Here is a 17,500-nt window from a genome sequence, read left to right on the forward strand (position 1 = left end):
ATTGTAAATGATGTCACTTTATTTTATAGTTTTACCTGCTATTGTTTTAGTGTTTTTCTTCATATTATTATTATTATTTTTTATTAAAAGCAATTATTATTATATAATTATTATTTATTACAGTTATTATTATTTACAAGTGCAAGTATTATCATAATATAAATATTATTTATTATTAGTAGTAGTATTTATTATAGACATTATTATTATTATTATTTACAAGTACAATTACTATTATTAATTATAGCTATTATTATTATTATTTATTATAAATATTATTATTATTATTTATATTTATAAGTGCAATTATTATTATTATTATATAATTATCATTTATTATAGATATTAATATTATTATTTATTATAAATATTATTATTATTATTTATATTTATAAGTGCAATTATTATTATTATTATTATATAACTATTATTTTTTATAGATATTATTGTTGTTTTTTGTAATTGTTATTTATATTATTGTTTTTTATTACTTTTTTAATTATTATTGTTTTCAATAATTATTAGTGCTATTATTGTTATTATTTATTACAGTAATGTATTATTATTACATTATTATTATTACTATAAAATTAATATAATATTAATAATAAATATTAGCAATAATTAATATTTCTATAATTATTTTTTACTATTGTTATTATTGTTATTTTTGTAATTATTTTTAAATTACTATTGTTTTTTATAACTATTAATTTATTATCATTACTATTTTTATTTTTATTGCTATTATCATTATTTATTACTGTAATTTATTATTATTTTATTATTATTACAATTAATATTACTATAATAATAATAATTATAATTTCTATATTTATTATTTTTTATTACTATTATTTATTGATTTATTTTTATTTAAATGCTAATGTTGAATTAGTGCACAAAGAATTAGTGATGTGCAGAAGCTCAAAACACAGTTCAGCTCATTTAAAGTAACAAACCACCGTCCAGCTCCCTACAGACCCTCCACACTGCCCACTGCCCTCCACGCTGCCCTCCTCGCTGCCCTCCTCGCTGCCCTCCACACTGCCCTCCTCGCTGCCCTCCTCGCTGCCCTCATGGTCAATACAATGTTTGGTTAAATAAAAGCCCTCTAAACAGAAAAGTAAAAGCGCTAATCATGACTATCTGCTCTCGTTATACGTTTCACCTTGCAACTGTTTGCGTTAGCCGATAAATCAGACGAATCGTGCGATGTGGCCGCGGCGGCGAACGCTTGATCCCGTCCTTCATCCGTCCCCGAGGAGCGCCAGCGGCTGACTGTTAGCGCCCCGCTGAAGGGGGCAGGTTTAGCGCATGGAAACCGCTAATTACGATAGATAAACACCAGCTAAAGACGCCCCGGTGGACTCGTCTCTATCCACGGCGCCATGGCAGCGGTTGGCATGAGGTTTTTACGCCAGGCTGCGCTGGTTATAGCGAGAGGTCGAGACCCGCCTCACGCAGTACGAGCGCTGAGCTTGTTATTTGGGTTTCTGGGTAAATGTTTACCCGGCGTGAGATGAATTCCGCTCCGCTTATCAGCGTCGCTCATGTTTAAGAGAGCTCGGCGTGGCAGGCCGTGATAGTCAGTGTGTGTGTGTTCATCTGAAACACATGTTGTACATCAGTTCAACCACTGACAGTTAGCCTGGCAGCTGTGTTTATCTTACGGGAGGTATTTCCTACACTAACAGCACACCGAACACAGTAATCTGTCCTAGCAAGACGTTCAAATACTCATCCGTCCAGTTTGTACTTGTATGGAAAATAAAATGATCCGTCTTTAATGCTAAAATAAAACAGACAAGCAAAAGAAAAGGAACTCGTGCAAGTTCTCTTGGCCCGAGCTCATCCCAGACGGACCGAAAGCCAGCGGGAACGCGTTATGCGGTCAGAAGAGTCCACAAGTCCAAAAAACAGACATCGAGCTGAGCTGGCCAGTCTGTGGCGAAGACAGAAAGGACCATCCAGACCAGGGGTGCACAACTTCTTTTTACCAAGGGCCGATTTCACATAAACACCTAAACCAGAGGGCCACAGACCTGTCCACCTCAATTTGTAATAAAAAAAAATCTCGATTATTTTTAAATGTATTATCGATTCTCGATTACCATTGTGATTTTTTTTGTTTTTGTATAATGCAATTGAAAATTGTAATTTAAAAGACTGCAGAAGTGCAAAAATAGTAACAGCACCACCGATAATTATCCTTTCAAGGAACTCAGACTTATAACAATAACAATAATGAACAATAATTTAAACAAAGTTACATAAAATCAGGTAGTTAGAAGAAATGTGTTGGTCAGTGGGAGATACTGCAGCGTCTTTCTGACACCAACTGATCAATGTGGTCGCAAGCACACCAGACATGAGAAAACTTTATGGCCCGTTTAATAAAAAAAAAATACTTGTATGTCCATTCAGAGTTAAATTTCATATGCTCGAGATCCACTTTTCTTTGTTTACTCGTACTTGGTTTGGACAAACACATGGTACCGCTGAAGTAACTTGTATTTACATCATTTACTTTTCAGTCTCAATATAATGGAATTAGCCGGTGAATTTAAAGTGACAGCATCATTTATTTAAAAATGCATGGGCACTTCATTTGGCGGGCCGGATCGAGAGTTTTGCCGGGCCGTGTCTGGCCTGCGGGCCGTATGTTGTGCACCCCTGATCCAGACTGTCATCAGCAAAAGATTCAAAGATTACCTGTGCATGCGTCACATTATTCTCCGTTCTTGCTCCATACGAGACTTGGGCTGCTCGACAGTCCGTGCTCGCCGTCGTCTGATTCTCCTCTTCATGATGGAGGCGGATCAGGACTGCAGACATGCCGCTCAAGCACACGCACTCTGTGTCTGCGAAGCCACACTGTTGTATCATGTCCCTCTAAAATCCCAACACACGCCTCACTGGCTGGAGGGTCCTTTCATCTTTGACCTTGAACCATGGACTCATCTGACCAAAGCACACGTGTCCACTGTCTTTTGGTCCATCTGAGATGAGCTCAAGCCCAGAGAACTACGGTGTTTATGTATAGAACTGACATCTGACTTTCAGGTTGTGTTTCTTGACGCAGCGGTGGACTGTGTTAAGTGACGACGGTTTTCCGAAGTGCTCCCGAGCCCATGTGGCTGTATTTATAGTTATCACAGACGATCATGACGATCATGAAAGGAACAATTGAAGGAACAGTGGACGTGGAGTCAATGGCAGATCTCGTTCTGCAGCCGTATCACTTCATAGACAAAGAGTGCGCATGCTTGTCTCGCCCGCCTGCAGTCCAGTCCTGGATCGAACTGCAAGTAGAACTTCACAGAATAAAATATAGAAGCGCACGACGAGCATTTTGATTTGTGTGTGATCTGTTATGAGCCCGTGACCGAGTTCATTATCACAGACGTATCGCTCATCGTGGTTTCATCAGGCTTCCTTCCTTCCTGTGGAACGTCTTGTAAGCTGTAGAACATGCATGCTGAGAAGGACGTCTGAGATCTCCAGATCTCCAGATCCTCTCAGATACCTCAAGATGATTTTTTGAGAAGTGCATGACTGTGCAAAAAGAACGACCCGCGGTTTACGCTCTCAGCCCGAGCTGTTCCGCTTTATGATGTTGCAATCGGAATGTAGATTTTTATATCACACGGGCGTGTCCACAATGTGCTGATGAAGTGAAATCATGAAGTTCCTACGGTGTCTGGGGGGGGGGGGGGGGGGGGGTCTACTGACAAAAGTAGAAAGAAAACATGCAACAGACTCCGAAATAGTCAGGACGGGGGCGTGTCCCCCCCCCCCCCCCCGTGTTCCATCAGCGTTCCTATTCATTCCACATTTTAATACGTGAGGAACTGAGGACACTGATGGTTGCAGGTTTGTGAGTCTCGATACGAGACTCCAGCTGCTCGACAGTCCGTGCTCGCCGTCGTCTGATTCTCCTCTGAGGTCGTCTGAGGTCCTGTAACGAGGTCCTGTAACAGAGTTCTGTAACGAGGTCCTGTAATGAGGTCCTGTAACGAGGTCTGTAATAAGGTCCTTTAATGAGGTCCTGTAACAATGTCCTGTAACGAGGTCCTGTAATGAGGTCCTGTAACAATGTCCTGTAACGAGGTCCTGTAACGAGGTCCTTTAACGAGGTCTTGTAACGAGGTCCTGTAACAATGTTTTGTAACGAGGTCCTGTAACGAGGTCCTGTAACGAGGTCCTGTAACGAGGTCTGTAATAAGGTCCTTTAACAAGGTCCTGTAACAATGTCCTGTAACGAGGTCCTGTAACGAGGTCCTGTAACGAGGTTCTGTAACTAGGTCTGTAATAAGGTCCTGTAACGAGGTCTGTAATAAGGTCCTGTAATGAGGTCCTGTAACAGTGTCCTGTAACAGTGTCCTGTAACAATGTCTGTAATAAGGTCCTGTAACGAGGTCCTGTAATGAGGTCCTTTAACGATGTCCTGTAATGAGGTCCTGTAACAAGGTCTGTAACGAGGTCCTGTAACAGTGTCCTGTAACAATGTCTGTAATAAGGTCCTGTAACGAGGTCCTGTAATGAGGTCCTTTAACGATGTCCTGTAATGAGGTCCTGTAACAAGGTCTGTAACGAGGTCCTGTAACAATGTCTGTAATAAGGTCCTGTAACGAGGTCCTGTAACAATGTCCTGTAACGAGGTCCTGTAACAATGTCCTGTAACAATGTCCTGTAACAATGTCCTGTAACAAGGTCTGTAATAAGGTCCTGTAACAAGGTCCTGTAACAATGTTTTGTAACGAGGTCCTGTAATAAGGTCCTGTAACGAGGTCCTGTAACGAGGTCCTGTAACAACATCTTGTAACGAGGTCCTGTAATAAGGTCCTGTAACAAGGTCCTGTAACAATGTCCTGTAACGAGGTCCTGTAACGAGGTCTGTAATAAGGTCCTTTAACGAGGTCTGTAATAAGGTCCTGTAATGAGGTCCTGTAACAAGGTCTGTAATGAGGTCCTGTAACAATGTCCTGTAACAATGTCTGTAATAAGGTCCTGTAACGAGGTCCTGTAACGAGGTCCTGTAACAATGTCCTGTAACGAGGTCTGTAATAAGGTCCTGTAACGAGGTCCTGTAACAATGCTTTGTAACGAGGTCCTGTAATAAGGTCCTGTAACGAGGTCCTGTAACAATGTCTTGTAACGAGGTCCTGTAACGAGGTCCTGTAACGAGGTCCTGTAACAATGTTTTGTAACGAGGTCCTGTAATAAGGTCCTGTATTAAGGTCCTGTAACGAGGTCCTGTAACGAGGTCCTGTAACAATGTCTTGTAATGAGGTCCTGTAATAAGGTCCTGTAACGAGGTCCCGTAATAAGGTCCTGTAACAAGGTCCTGTAACAATGTCCTGTAACGAGGTCTGTAACGAGGTCCTCTAACGACGTCTGTAATAAGGTCCTGTAACGAGGTCTGTAACGAGGTCCTCTAACGACGTCTGTAACAAGGTCCTGTAACGAGGTTCTCTAACGAGGTGCTTTTTCTTTTGCAGAACCCCAATCTGTCCAACTCCACGGAGATCCCCGACCTCCCCAAGTGCTTTCAGCTGTCTGTGCTCTCATGGATTCCCTGCATCTACCTGTGGCTCGTCTTCCCCTTCCACTTCATTTACCTCAGGAGGAACAACAGAGGCTACATCATGATGTCCATCCTAAACAGAGTCAAAACGGTAAGAGTTGCTGGTGCGGGCGTCAAACCGGCCCCGGACCCGCCGTTGGGAGGAACGTGTCACTGGGTCTGTGTGAGAACCTACCTCCCTGATCAGCTCCTCAGTAGAGAGGATTCTAATCAGACCTGGACTCTGGATAATCAGATTATTTAGACGCTCTACTGTTACATCACTGCAGTTATAGCTTTAAAAATATTTTCTTTATGCATTTTCTCCCTTTTAGGGCGTCCAGTCGCCCGATTGCGTCACGCGTCCTCTCCACCAATGCCGATCCCCGCTCTGATCGAGGAGAACGAAGCTAACCCACGCCCCTTCCGACACGTGGGGAGCAGCCGTGTGCATCTTATCGCCTACACTTTGACGAGTGCAGTGCAGCTCAGCGTTGTGTACGGAGAGACACACCCTGATCAGCACTGTTTTCTCATCTCCGTGCAGTTCTATCAATCAGCCAGCAGAGGTCGTAATTGCACCAATCATGAGAGAGAGACCCCATCCGGCTTAGTCCCGCCCATATCTGAACAACAGGCCGATCGTTGGTCATGTGGCCGCTCAGCCTTAGACGGCAGGCAGAGCCGAGATTCGATAAGATGTGTTCGAGATCCAGTGTGTGAGCGGCCAATCATTGCACCTTTATACAGATTAAACATCAACGAGAATTTATTTACACGTGAAAGGAACTCCGTTGGTTGCTCCACATTTCATTCATCCGCCACGTTTGTAGTTTTTTGTGCCGCACTGAATGCTGGGATGGATCTTCAGCGCTGAGGAGGTGTCGGGCGCTCCCTCGTCATTCAGTCAGATCATCACTTAGGATTAAGAACCTCAATAGGAGCATTTTAAGGGATCTGAGGATTTAGACACGCCCTCTTCTCTTCTCAGGAGTGTAGGACAGGGTTTCACACAGACCCGGTGTGTTGGTGATATCAGAACAGCTCTATGATTTCATTCTCTCTTTATTTATTATTATTTGCAGATCTTCGGCTGTATCTTATGGATCGTGTGCTGGACGGATCTCTTCGCCTCGTTCCACGAGCAGAACCAGGGGCTCCTCAGGCCGCCCATATACTTCATCACCCCCTTAATACTGGGCATGACCATGGTAAACATGACCACAACGGGTGCTCATATACAGTTACTGTATCGTCCCGTCCAGGAGGGGGTCACTGGGACAGTTTAAGCATGTGTGTCCACCTGTTGTGCTGATAGATCAGGTTTAGGATGACCGGCTGTGGGATTAGGATCAGAGGGGGGTTCGATGATCTGGTGCCCTGCATGCCCTGAGTAATTACAGCCCTACCGAGGCCGATACAACACCACCCTTCTGTACATGTTTTACAAGAAAAACTCATGGTGGTGGGGCGCTCAGGTGGCTCACTACCTCTGGGTTCCAGGGTTCGAATCCTGAGCGGTGCTATTAGCCGGCTGGGCCCCCATATACAGACACGCTTGGCTGTGTCTGAAAGCGGGGTGTGGTTGAGGCTCTGCAGTAGATTGGCATCCTGTCCAGAGTTTGTTACTGGACCGTGTCCGGTGTTTCTGGAAAAGCCGGACCCACAGCGACCCTGACCATTTTAATGTGGTGGTAAAACAATCTCCAGGCTGTGAATTTAAATACCTTAATGTACATTAAATGTTATTCATTTTCTTCATCACAGTAATAAGATGTTGATATTTTTAACCCTTTTCTCTCGTTTCTGAAGCTGTTGGCCACCTTCCTCATCCAGTATGAGCGTCTGAAGGGGGTGCAGTCCTCGGGGGTGCTCTTTATATTTTGGACTCTCTCTGTGCTGTGTGCCATCGTGCCTTTCCGCTCCAAGATCCTCCAGGCCAGGAACGAGGTTTGTACCAGATTAATTTAGTCAACACTTGATGCACAATAACACACGACTGTCTTCAATAATAGATAAAAAAAAAAAAAAAATTATATGTAGGTATATAAATAAATAAATAAATAAATAAATACAAATAATAAATGATTAAAGTAACAAATATATTAAATTAAATAAATAAATAAATATGTAAGTAATATTTAAATAAAATACAAATAATAAATCATAAAAATAATAAATATATTAAATATAAAAAAATAATTAATTAAATAAAAATATACAAATAAAATATTATAAATAAATAAATAGTTAAATAAAATAATAATAAATGAATTACAATGAATAATTAAATCAATTAATTATAATAAATAAATAAATAACTAATACACAAATAAAAAAATAAAAAAAATATAATAAATATAAATAAAAATAAATAATTACATAAAAATAACAAATAAAATATTCTAAATAAATTAATTAATAATTAAATGTAATAATAAATAAATGAGTAAAAGTGAATAAATAAATCAGGTAATTATATTTAATAAATAAATAAGTAATACAAATAAATTAAAAATAATTAAATATATTAATTATAAAAAATGAATTCATTAAAAAATTAAACAAATACAATATTATCAATAAATAATTAAATAAATAAGAAATAAATGAATTACATTGAATAATTAATACATTAATTTTAATAAATAAATAAGTAATACTCAAATAAATTACAAATAATAAATGATTAAAATAATAAATATATTAAATATAAATAAATAAATTAAATTAAAATAACAAAAAAGATAAAAATTATTTTATTATTTATAGTAGTATTGTTGTTTTGATTATTTTTTATTACTGTTCATATTGTAGTTTTATTGTTATTGATATTAATATTACTACTGCTGTTATTATTGTTATTATTATTATTATTATTATTATCAGGTGAGACTAACAAGCATTACATTGAAAGGACATAACAGTACACACACACACACACACACACACACAAGAACATTATCTTTGCATATTGACATTACATATTTGCATAGTTACATCTTATTAGATCTTAGCACAATGTACTAAACCTAAAACATTTGCATTGTATTGATACGGTATGGTAAACTGAAGCACGACTGCTGTAGCGGTGCTCTTATTTCTCATAAATACAGAACAGTATGTAAATAACAGTATACAACCCCAATTCCAATGAAGTTGGGACGTTGTGTAAAACATAAATAAAAACAGAATAGGATAATTTGCAAATCCTTTTCAACCCATATTCCATTGAATACACTACAAAGACAAGATATTTAATGTTCAAACGGATAAACTTTATTGTGTTTTGCAAATATTCACTCATCTTGAATTTGATGCCTGCAACACGATCCAAAACAGTTGGGACAGGGGCATGTTTACCACTGTGTTACATCACCTTTCCTTTTAACAACACTCAGTAAGTGTTTGGGAACTGAGGACACTAATTGTTGAAGCTTTGTAGGTGGAATTCTGTCCCATTCTTGCTTGATATACAATTTCAGTTGCTCAACAGTCCGGGGTCTCCGTCGTCGTAATTTGCGCTTCATAATGCGCCACACATTTTCAATGGGAGACAGGTCTGGACTGCAGGCAGGCCAGTCTAGTACCCGCACTCTTTTACTACGAAGCCACACTGTTGTAACACGTGCAGAAGGTGGCTTGGCATCGTCTCGCTGAAATAAGCAGGGACGTCCCTGAAAAAGACGTCGCTTGGATGGCAGCACATGTTGCTCCAAAACCTGGATGTACCTTTCAGCATTAATGGTGCCTTTCGGGAACCTCCCTTTATACCCAATCATGTTTCCAATTAACCTGTTCACCTGTGGAATGTTCCAAACAGGTGTTTTTTGAGCATTCCTCAACTTTCCCAGTCTTTTGTTGCCCCTGTCCCAACTTCTTTGGAACGTGTTGCAGGCATCAAACTCAAAATGAGTGAATATTTGCAAAAAAACTAAAAAGTTTATCCGTTTGAACATTAAATATGTGCAAATCATCGTATTCTGTTTTTATTTATGTTTTACACAACGTCCCAACTTCATTGGAATTGGGGTTGTACACCGATCAGTCATAACATTAAAACCACCTCCTTGTTTCTACACTCACTGTCCATTTTATCAGCTCCACTTACCATATAGAAGCACTTTGTAGTTCTACAATTACTGACTGTAGTCCATCTGTTTCTCTACATGCTTTGTTAGCCCCTTTCATGCTGTTCATTTTACCCGCAGCACAGAGTAGGTAATGTAGTTTTACTACAGTTAGCAGTTATTAGCCAATCAATCTTTAACCTGTGGGTCGCGGCTCCTCAGTGGGGCTGTTGCGGTACTGCAGGGAACTGGAATCTCTCAGGTAAAAGAGAGAACCCCATTACGCCGTGGTTTAATGTAGTAAAAGAAGGAGACAGGAGCACTAAACTTGTTTTACTACAGTAAGTCACGGTAAGTTTTGTGCACCGCCGTCACACTTCATAGGAAATAACGGCACAGCGAGAAAAGCAAAAGTGGTTTTTTCACTTCTCATGTGAATGCGCCGGTGCTGAAGGGAATACGGTATTCCAACATCGAGCATCTCCAGCATTAAGAAGCGTCAGGAAACAATAAAGAAGTAAAACTACAGTGCAGCTTTTATTGTATTTTTATTGATGTGTAACTGTTAGTAATTGTATTTCAGTGTGTTTATATTATATTTGTGTTATTTTCAGTGTTTAAGTGTCAAAAACAACCTCATTATTTTACATGAGACTAAAATATCTGCAGCTCCACGGGACCATGGATGCATTAACAGGTTCTCCAAACATCCTTATGGGGAGAAATACCTCGAAACTCAACGTCTTTAAAACTGATTGATCAACGCCCAGAACCAAATTAACGTTGAGTTTCAAGATACCAGTGAACTTGTATTAGTCAGCTTAGCTTGAGGATAGTGGATAGTCGAGCGGCTTTAGACTTGTTAAAGGTTTTGGGAGAATTAGTACTGACCTTCTCACGTTTTTGTGCTGATTCATTTGTGTGACAAGTCAGAGCTACGTGAGGTCAAAAATATCCATGCAACACCAAGAGTGATGAAACTTGATGTAACTTGATGAAACTTGATGAAACTTTAGCAGTATTAGGAAATGTCGAATGTGATCGTTGGAATGTTGATGTGTGTGCAGGAGGGAGTTCCAGATAAGCTGCGCTTTACAACCTTCTACATGTATTTTGGGCTCCTGGTTGCAGAGCTCATTCTGTCCTGCTTTAATGAGAAGCCTCCACTCTTCTCCAGTGTGGTGACAGATCCTGTAAGTGTGTGTGTGTGTGTGTGTTTATTCAAATCTGAGTTATACCTGCAGTCTCCAGAACCTAGATGATGATTATTATTTATTTATTAGGATTATAACGTGATGTTTTACACTTTGGTACCATTCATGACAGGACAGGTCGTTACTGCTTACACAAGATTCATCAGTTCAGGTTCAATATCAAACACAGTCGTGTTCACCTGACTGCACGTCTTTGTACTGTGGGAGGAAACCGGAGCTCCCGGAGGAAACCCACACAGACACGGGGAGAACATGCAAACTCCACACAGAAAGGACCTGGTCCGCTCCACCTGGGAATCGAACCCAGGACCCTCTTGCTGTGAGGCGACAGTGCTACTCACTGAAAATACACCACCAACCCACCTCTACATGCATCGATTCCCCAACCAAGCAGGCAGCGTTCTCCACCTTTCTGTGTGGAGTTTGCATGTTCTCCCAGTGTTCTGTGTTTGTGTGGGTTTCCTCCGGGTGCTCCGGTTTCCTCCCACACTGCAAACACATGCAGTCAGAACAATTGGAGCTACTAGAAGTTAAACCCTGTGGTGGACTGGAACTGTGGTGAATCTGTCTGGAGAGTTTCCTGCCTTTTACTTAAAGAATCAGACCCACTGTGACCCTGACCAGGATAAAGCGGTGGTAAAACAGACAATAAATGAATAATTAAATGTTATATTGGGAAAACTATATCTTAAACCCATAGGTTCTTTATCAATTCCATCATATAGAATGATAGTGTTAAGCTCACTTACTCACTTTCTTAACCGCTTATCTAATCAGGGTCGCGGGGGGGGGGGGGGGGGGATTGCTGGAGCCTATCCCAGCTTTTCAATGGGCGCAAGGCACACAGTAACATCCTGGACACAAGTTCATCGCAGGGCACACACACACACACACCCATTCACCTATACGGCAATTCAGTGTCTCCAATGAACCTGACTGCATGTTTTTGAACTGTGGGAGGAAACCGGAGCACCCGGAGGAAACCCACACAGACACGGGGAGAAAATGCAAACTCCGCACAGAAAGGACCCGGACCGCCCCGCCTGGGGATCGAACCCAGGACCTTCTCGCTGTGAGGTGACAGTGCTACCCACCGAGCCACCGTGCCGTGCTATAGAATGATGTAGAATATAGAATCTGCTCTGTAGCTCAGAGTTTCAGTTCTGCCTACTTTTGAAGCGATTTTCACCCTTGAGAAAGAGCCAGAATTAATTAATTCTTTAATAATTAATTACGTGATAATGATGTGCATTTTTAGACAGATGTGATAAATGTGGTTCAGATTTATTTTTGAAATGGAAAGAATGTCGTGTTTATTATAATCTTCCTTTTCATTCACTAGAACCCGTGTCCGGAGTCGTCTGCTGGCTTCCTATCCAAAATGACCTTCTGGTGGTTCACGAGGTACTTCTTTATTAGTATTAAATTTAGTCGTATCTGATTCCCTGATGGTATTTCACCTCCACTCCGGACCGAGGGTCATGAGTAACCCACGCCTGCACCAGGGTTCATAACGGAGATCTGTATCGCGCACTGATCTCCGTTATCCCCGGTGTAACACTGCTTAGTTAAAGCCCTCAGGATCTACATACACCAAGTCCAGTTGCACACAGCTTGGAAAGAAGAGCTGAACCAATAGAAATGAATGACCTCTGTAAGTGGTTCACACACCTTCAGGAAGGAGACACGTGATTCGGGGTGTTTACCTTCCTCCACCTTTTTAAGGACTGAATACGAATGTTTGTTTTAACCAGCATTACAAGATAGAAGTGATTAAAACTGGTGCACCATCTATTAATGAATTGTCCTCGTGTTAAGTCACAACGGTTTTCCGAAGTACTCCCGAACCCGTGCTGCTATATTTACATGTAACACAGTAGCATAACGGATTCTCATGCTTTGTTGTTTAGTTCAACACTAGTTTCCGGCTTTGCCCGACACGGACTGAGATTTCTTTAGACTTTCGAAATCTTTCCACAATATTAAGTACAGTAGATGGTAAAAGACTAAATTATTTGCAATCTTGCATTGAGGAATGATGAACTGATTGATGAATTTCTTTTAAAATGTGGCAGTTGTAGCCTAGTGGTTGAGGTACTGGACTAGTAATCAAAAGGTTGCTGGTTCAAACCCCTCCACTGCTAGGTTGTCACTGTTGGGCCTTTAAGCAAGGCTCTTAACCTTCAATTGTATGAACAGTAAAACTGTAAATCGCTTTGGATAGAAGTGTCTAAGATTTCTTTGTATTTTTGGAATTTTTCCACAATATTATGTGCGGTAGATGGTGAAAGACTAAATTATTTGCAATCTTGCATTGAGAAATGTTCGTTTTGAACTGATTGATGATTTTCTTCTGAAGTTTAAAGTAGGGCAGTTGTTAAGGGAGCCTAGCAGTTAAGTTACTGGACTAGTAATCAGAAGGTCGCTGGTTTGAACCCCACCACTGCCAGGTTGTCACTGTTGGGCCCTTGAGCAAGGCCCTTATTCTTAATTGCTTAGACAATATACTGTCACAGTACTGTAAGTTACTTTGGATAAAAGCGTCTACTAAATGTCAACATGGTTTTGCTTAAATCGGCTTAGATTGGCATTAATGCATTGCCTTCATCTCATATCATGATTGGTCAGTTTGCTCATGGAGTTACTGACCTATTGTTGTTCTTCCTCAGGTTGGCAATAAAAGGCTACAAACATCCATTAGAGTCCAAAGATCTTTGGTCTCTGAATAAGGACGACAGCTCAGAGGTGGTGGTGCCTAAACTGCTCAAGGAATGGGAAGTGGAGAAGTCTAAAGCACAGAGGTATGTCGGAGCTCGGTGCTGTCTATCTAACGTGATTGTCTGCATGTTTGGGGTTGATGTGTGGTAAAAGAGAAGGGCACTGGAGGCAGAAGCAGGAGTCACAGACGAGTCTATGATATGTACCAGTACATCCTGTCCAGTAAATATTTCATTTTGCTATAAGTGTAGCTCCATATCTGCAATGTTGAAGAGAAATGAACCCGAATTCAGATACAACCCAGGAGAGACCACAGAGCTGGGTTTACACTGGGGTCAGCTACTCCATCCACCAGTGAGTTACAACCCAAAGAGTAGGTGGTAGGTAGTAAAAAAAAAAAAGATGAGAGTATATAATGAGGTGCAGAGACTGCCCTTGAGGTGCCAGCACTGTCAGGACATGAATCGACGTTTTCTGACCGGTCAGCAAGTATATAAAGAGTGTATAATGAGGTGCAGAGACTGCCCTCGAGGTGCCAGCACTGTCAGGACATGAATCGACGTTTTCTGACCGGTCAGCGAGTATATAAAGAGTGTATAATGAGGTGCAGAGACTGCCCTTGAGGTGCCAGCACTGTCAGGACATGAATCGACGTTTTCTGACCGGTCAGCAAGTATATAAAGAGTGTATAATGAGGTGCAGAGACTGCCCTTGAGGTGCCAGCACTGTCAGGACATGAATCGACGTTTTCTGACCGGTCAGCAAGTATATAAAGAGTGTATAATATATATAACCATGTGACCTAACAGTAAACTCTGAATATATAAAACAGTCAGACAGTTTGTTCAGTTCTCATGCGAGCAGACACGCCGTTTGTCATGATTTTTACGATTATTTACAAAGTTAGGGAAGGTCCTCTGGGGGGGGTGATTCATTGCGCAAACTCTCGCTTGGTTTTCAAAGCTAATCCCATACATTTGAGGCTTGGGCGTGTCCCTTTAAGCCTGAACAGCTCAACATTCTTCCTCTTTTCTTTAGGTTTCCCCCTGTACAAACACGCCCATCATTAGCTCATGTTAGCTTTTCTTTATGGTTGAACAGGCCAGTATAATATAAACACTCTTCTGATATAAAACAGTGTGTGTATATTGATTGGAATTGATTAGAATTCCATACATACAGACCTGATTGGCTAGGTCTAAGGGCCGATGGGGTGGCGTCCTGTTTGATAGTGTGTTAATGTATTGCGCTTAGTGATTCCGGTGAAATCAGACCCACCTCGACGTGGTTTTAGTAAATCAAGTTCACACACAGTAAACGTGTACTGTGTTTGGAACAAATTGGTGATTTTACTGGTTTTGGCAACCGCAGTTTTTAGTAAAACATATACACCGATCAGCCATAACATTAACACCACCTCCTTATTTCTACACTCACTGTCCATTTTATCAGCTCCACTTACCATATAGAAGCACTTTGTAGTTCTACAATTACTGACTGTAGTCCATCTGTTTCCCTACATGCTTTGTTACCCCCTTTCATGCTGTTCTTCAATGGTCAGGACCCCCACAGGACCACCACAGGACCCCCACAGAGCAGGTATTATTTAGGTGGTGGATGATTCTCAGCACTGCAGTGACACTGACATGGTGCTGGTGTGTTAGTGTGTGTTGTGCTGGTATGAGTGGATCAGACACAGCAGCGCTGCTGGAGTTTGTAAACACCGTGTCCACTCACTGTCCACTCTATTAGACACTCCTACCTAGTCGGTCCACCTTGTAGATGTAAAGTCAGAGACGATCGCTCATCTATTGCTGCTGTTTGAGTCGCTCATCTTCTAGACCTTCATCAGTGCTCACAGGACGCTGCACACGGGGCGCTGTTGGCTGGACGTTCTTGGTCGGTGGACGATTCTCGGTCCAGCAGTGACAGTGAGGTGTTTAAAAACTCCAGCAGCGCTGCTGTGTCTGATCCACTCATACCAGCACAACACACACTAACACACCACCACCATGTCAGTGTCACTGCAGTGCTGAGAATCATCCACCACCTACAGTGTATCACAAAAGTAAGTACACCCCTCACATTTGTGCAAATATTTCATTATATCTTTTCATGGGACAACACTATAGAAATGAAACTTGGATATAACTTAGAGTAGTCAGTGTACAGCTTGTATAGCAGTGTAGATTTACTGTCTTCTGAAAATAACTCAACACACAGCCATTAATGTCTAAATAGCTGCAACATAAGTGAGTACACCCCACAGTGAACATGTCCAAATTGTGCCCAAATGTGTCGTTGTCCCTCCCTGGTGTCATGTGTCAAGGTCCCAGGTGTAAATGGGGAGCAGGGCTGTTAAATTTGGTGTTTTGGGTACAATTCTCTCATACTGGCCACTGGATATTCAACATGGCACCTCATGGCAAAGAACTCTCTGAGGATGTGAGAAATAGAATTGTTGGTCTCCACAAAGATGGCCTGGGCTATAAGAAGATTGCTAACACCCTGAAACTGAGCTACAGCATGGTGGCCAAGGTCATACAGTGGTTTTCCAGGACAGGTTCCACTCGGAACAGGCTTCGCCAGGGTCGACCAAAGAAGTCGAGTCCACGTGTTCGGCGTCATATCCAGAGGTTGGCTTAAAAAAATAGACACATGAGTGCTGCCAGCATTGCTGCAGAGGTTGAAGACGTGGGAGGTCAGCCTGTCAGTGCTCAGACCATACGCCGCACACTGCATCAACTCGGTCTGCATGGTCGTCATCCCAGAAGGAAGCTGACGCACAAGAAAGCCAGCAAACAGTTTGCTGAAGACAAGCAGTCCAAGAACATGGATTACTGGAATGCCCTGTGGTCTGACGAGACCAAGATAAACTTGTTTGGCTCAGATGGTGTCCAGCATGTGTGGCGGCGCCCTGGTGAGAAGTACCAAGACAACTGTATCTTGCCTACAGTCAAGCATGGTGGTGGTAGCATCATGGTCTTGGGCTGCATGAGTGTTGCTGGCACTGGGGAGCTGCAGTTCATTGAGGGAAACATGAATTCCAACATGTGCTGTGACATTCTGAAACAGAACATGATCCCCTCCCTTCGAAAACTGGGCCTCATGGCAGTTTTCCAACAGGATAACGACCCCAAACACAACCTCCAAGATGACAACTGCCTTGCTGAGGAAGCTGAAGGTAAAGGTGATGGACTAAACCCAATTGAGCACCTGTGGCGCATCCTCAAGTGGAAGGTGGAGGAGTTCAAGGTGTCTAACATCCACCAGCTCCGTGATGTCATCATGGAGGAGTGGAAGAGGATTCCAGTAGCAACCTGTGCAGCTCTGGTGAATTCCATGCCCAGGAGGGTTAAGGCAGTGCTGGATAATAATGGTGGTCACACAAAATATTGACACTTTGGGCACAATTTGGACATGTTCACTGTGGGGTGTACTCACTTATGTTGCAGCTATTTAGACATTAATGGCTGTGTGTTGAGTTATTTTCAGAAGACAGTAAATCTACACTGCTATACAAGCTGTACACTGACTACTCTAAGTTATATCCAAGTTTTATTTCTATAGTGTTGTCCCATGAAAAGATATAATAAAATATTTGCAGAAATGTGAGGGGTGTACTTACTTTTGTGATACACTGTAAATAATACCTGCTCTGTGGGGGTCCTGTGGGGGTCCTGACCATTGAAGAACAGCATGAAAGGGGGGTAACAAAGCATGTAGAGAAACAGATGGACTACAGTCAGTAATTGTAGAACTACGAAGTGCTTCTATATGGTAAGTGGAGCTGATAAAATGGACAGTGAGTGTAGAAACAAGGAGGTGGTTTTAATGTTATGGCTGATCAGTGTATCTTTAGTACACCAGTGATGTTTATGATTATTACTTTTGTGGTGTGTACACAGATGAGCCAAAACATTAGGACC

At 41.5% G+C, this 17,500-nt stretch overlaps 1 protein-coding gene across 4 annotated transcripts in view; it reads left to right on the forward strand.

The window, feature by feature from the left end:
- The window catches only part of abcc3 (ATP-binding cassette, sub-family C (CFTR/MRP), member 3), an 87,663-nt gene that overhangs the window by 14,362 nt on the left and 55,801 nt on the right, over positions 1-17,500 (forward strand). For all 4 annotated transcript variants that reach the window (XM_063003336.1, XM_063003337.1, XM_063003339.1 and 1 more), the window contains exons 2-7: positions 5,505-5,681; positions 6,655-6,780; positions 7,382-7,519; positions 10,707-10,832; positions 12,196-12,257; positions 13,523-13,654. In XM_063003336.1, coding sequence (XP_062859406.1) covers positions 5,505-5,681; positions 6,655-6,780; positions 7,382-7,519; positions 10,707-10,832; positions 12,196-12,257; positions 13,523-13,654 — 761 coding nt within the window. The remainder of the gene's footprint in view (positions 1-5,504; positions 5,682-6,654; positions 6,781-7,381; positions 7,520-10,706; positions 10,833-12,195; positions 12,258-13,522; positions 13,655-17,500) is intronic.

The sequence above is a fragment of the Trichomycterus rosablanca genome, chromosome 10 (assembly GCF_030014385.1).
Source record: "Trichomycterus rosablanca isolate fTriRos1 chromosome 10, fTriRos1.hap1, whole genome shotgun sequence".
In the NCBI taxonomy this organism is placed as follows: domain Eukaryota; kingdom Metazoa; phylum Chordata; class Actinopteri; order Siluriformes; family Trichomycteridae; genus Trichomycterus; species Trichomycterus rosablanca.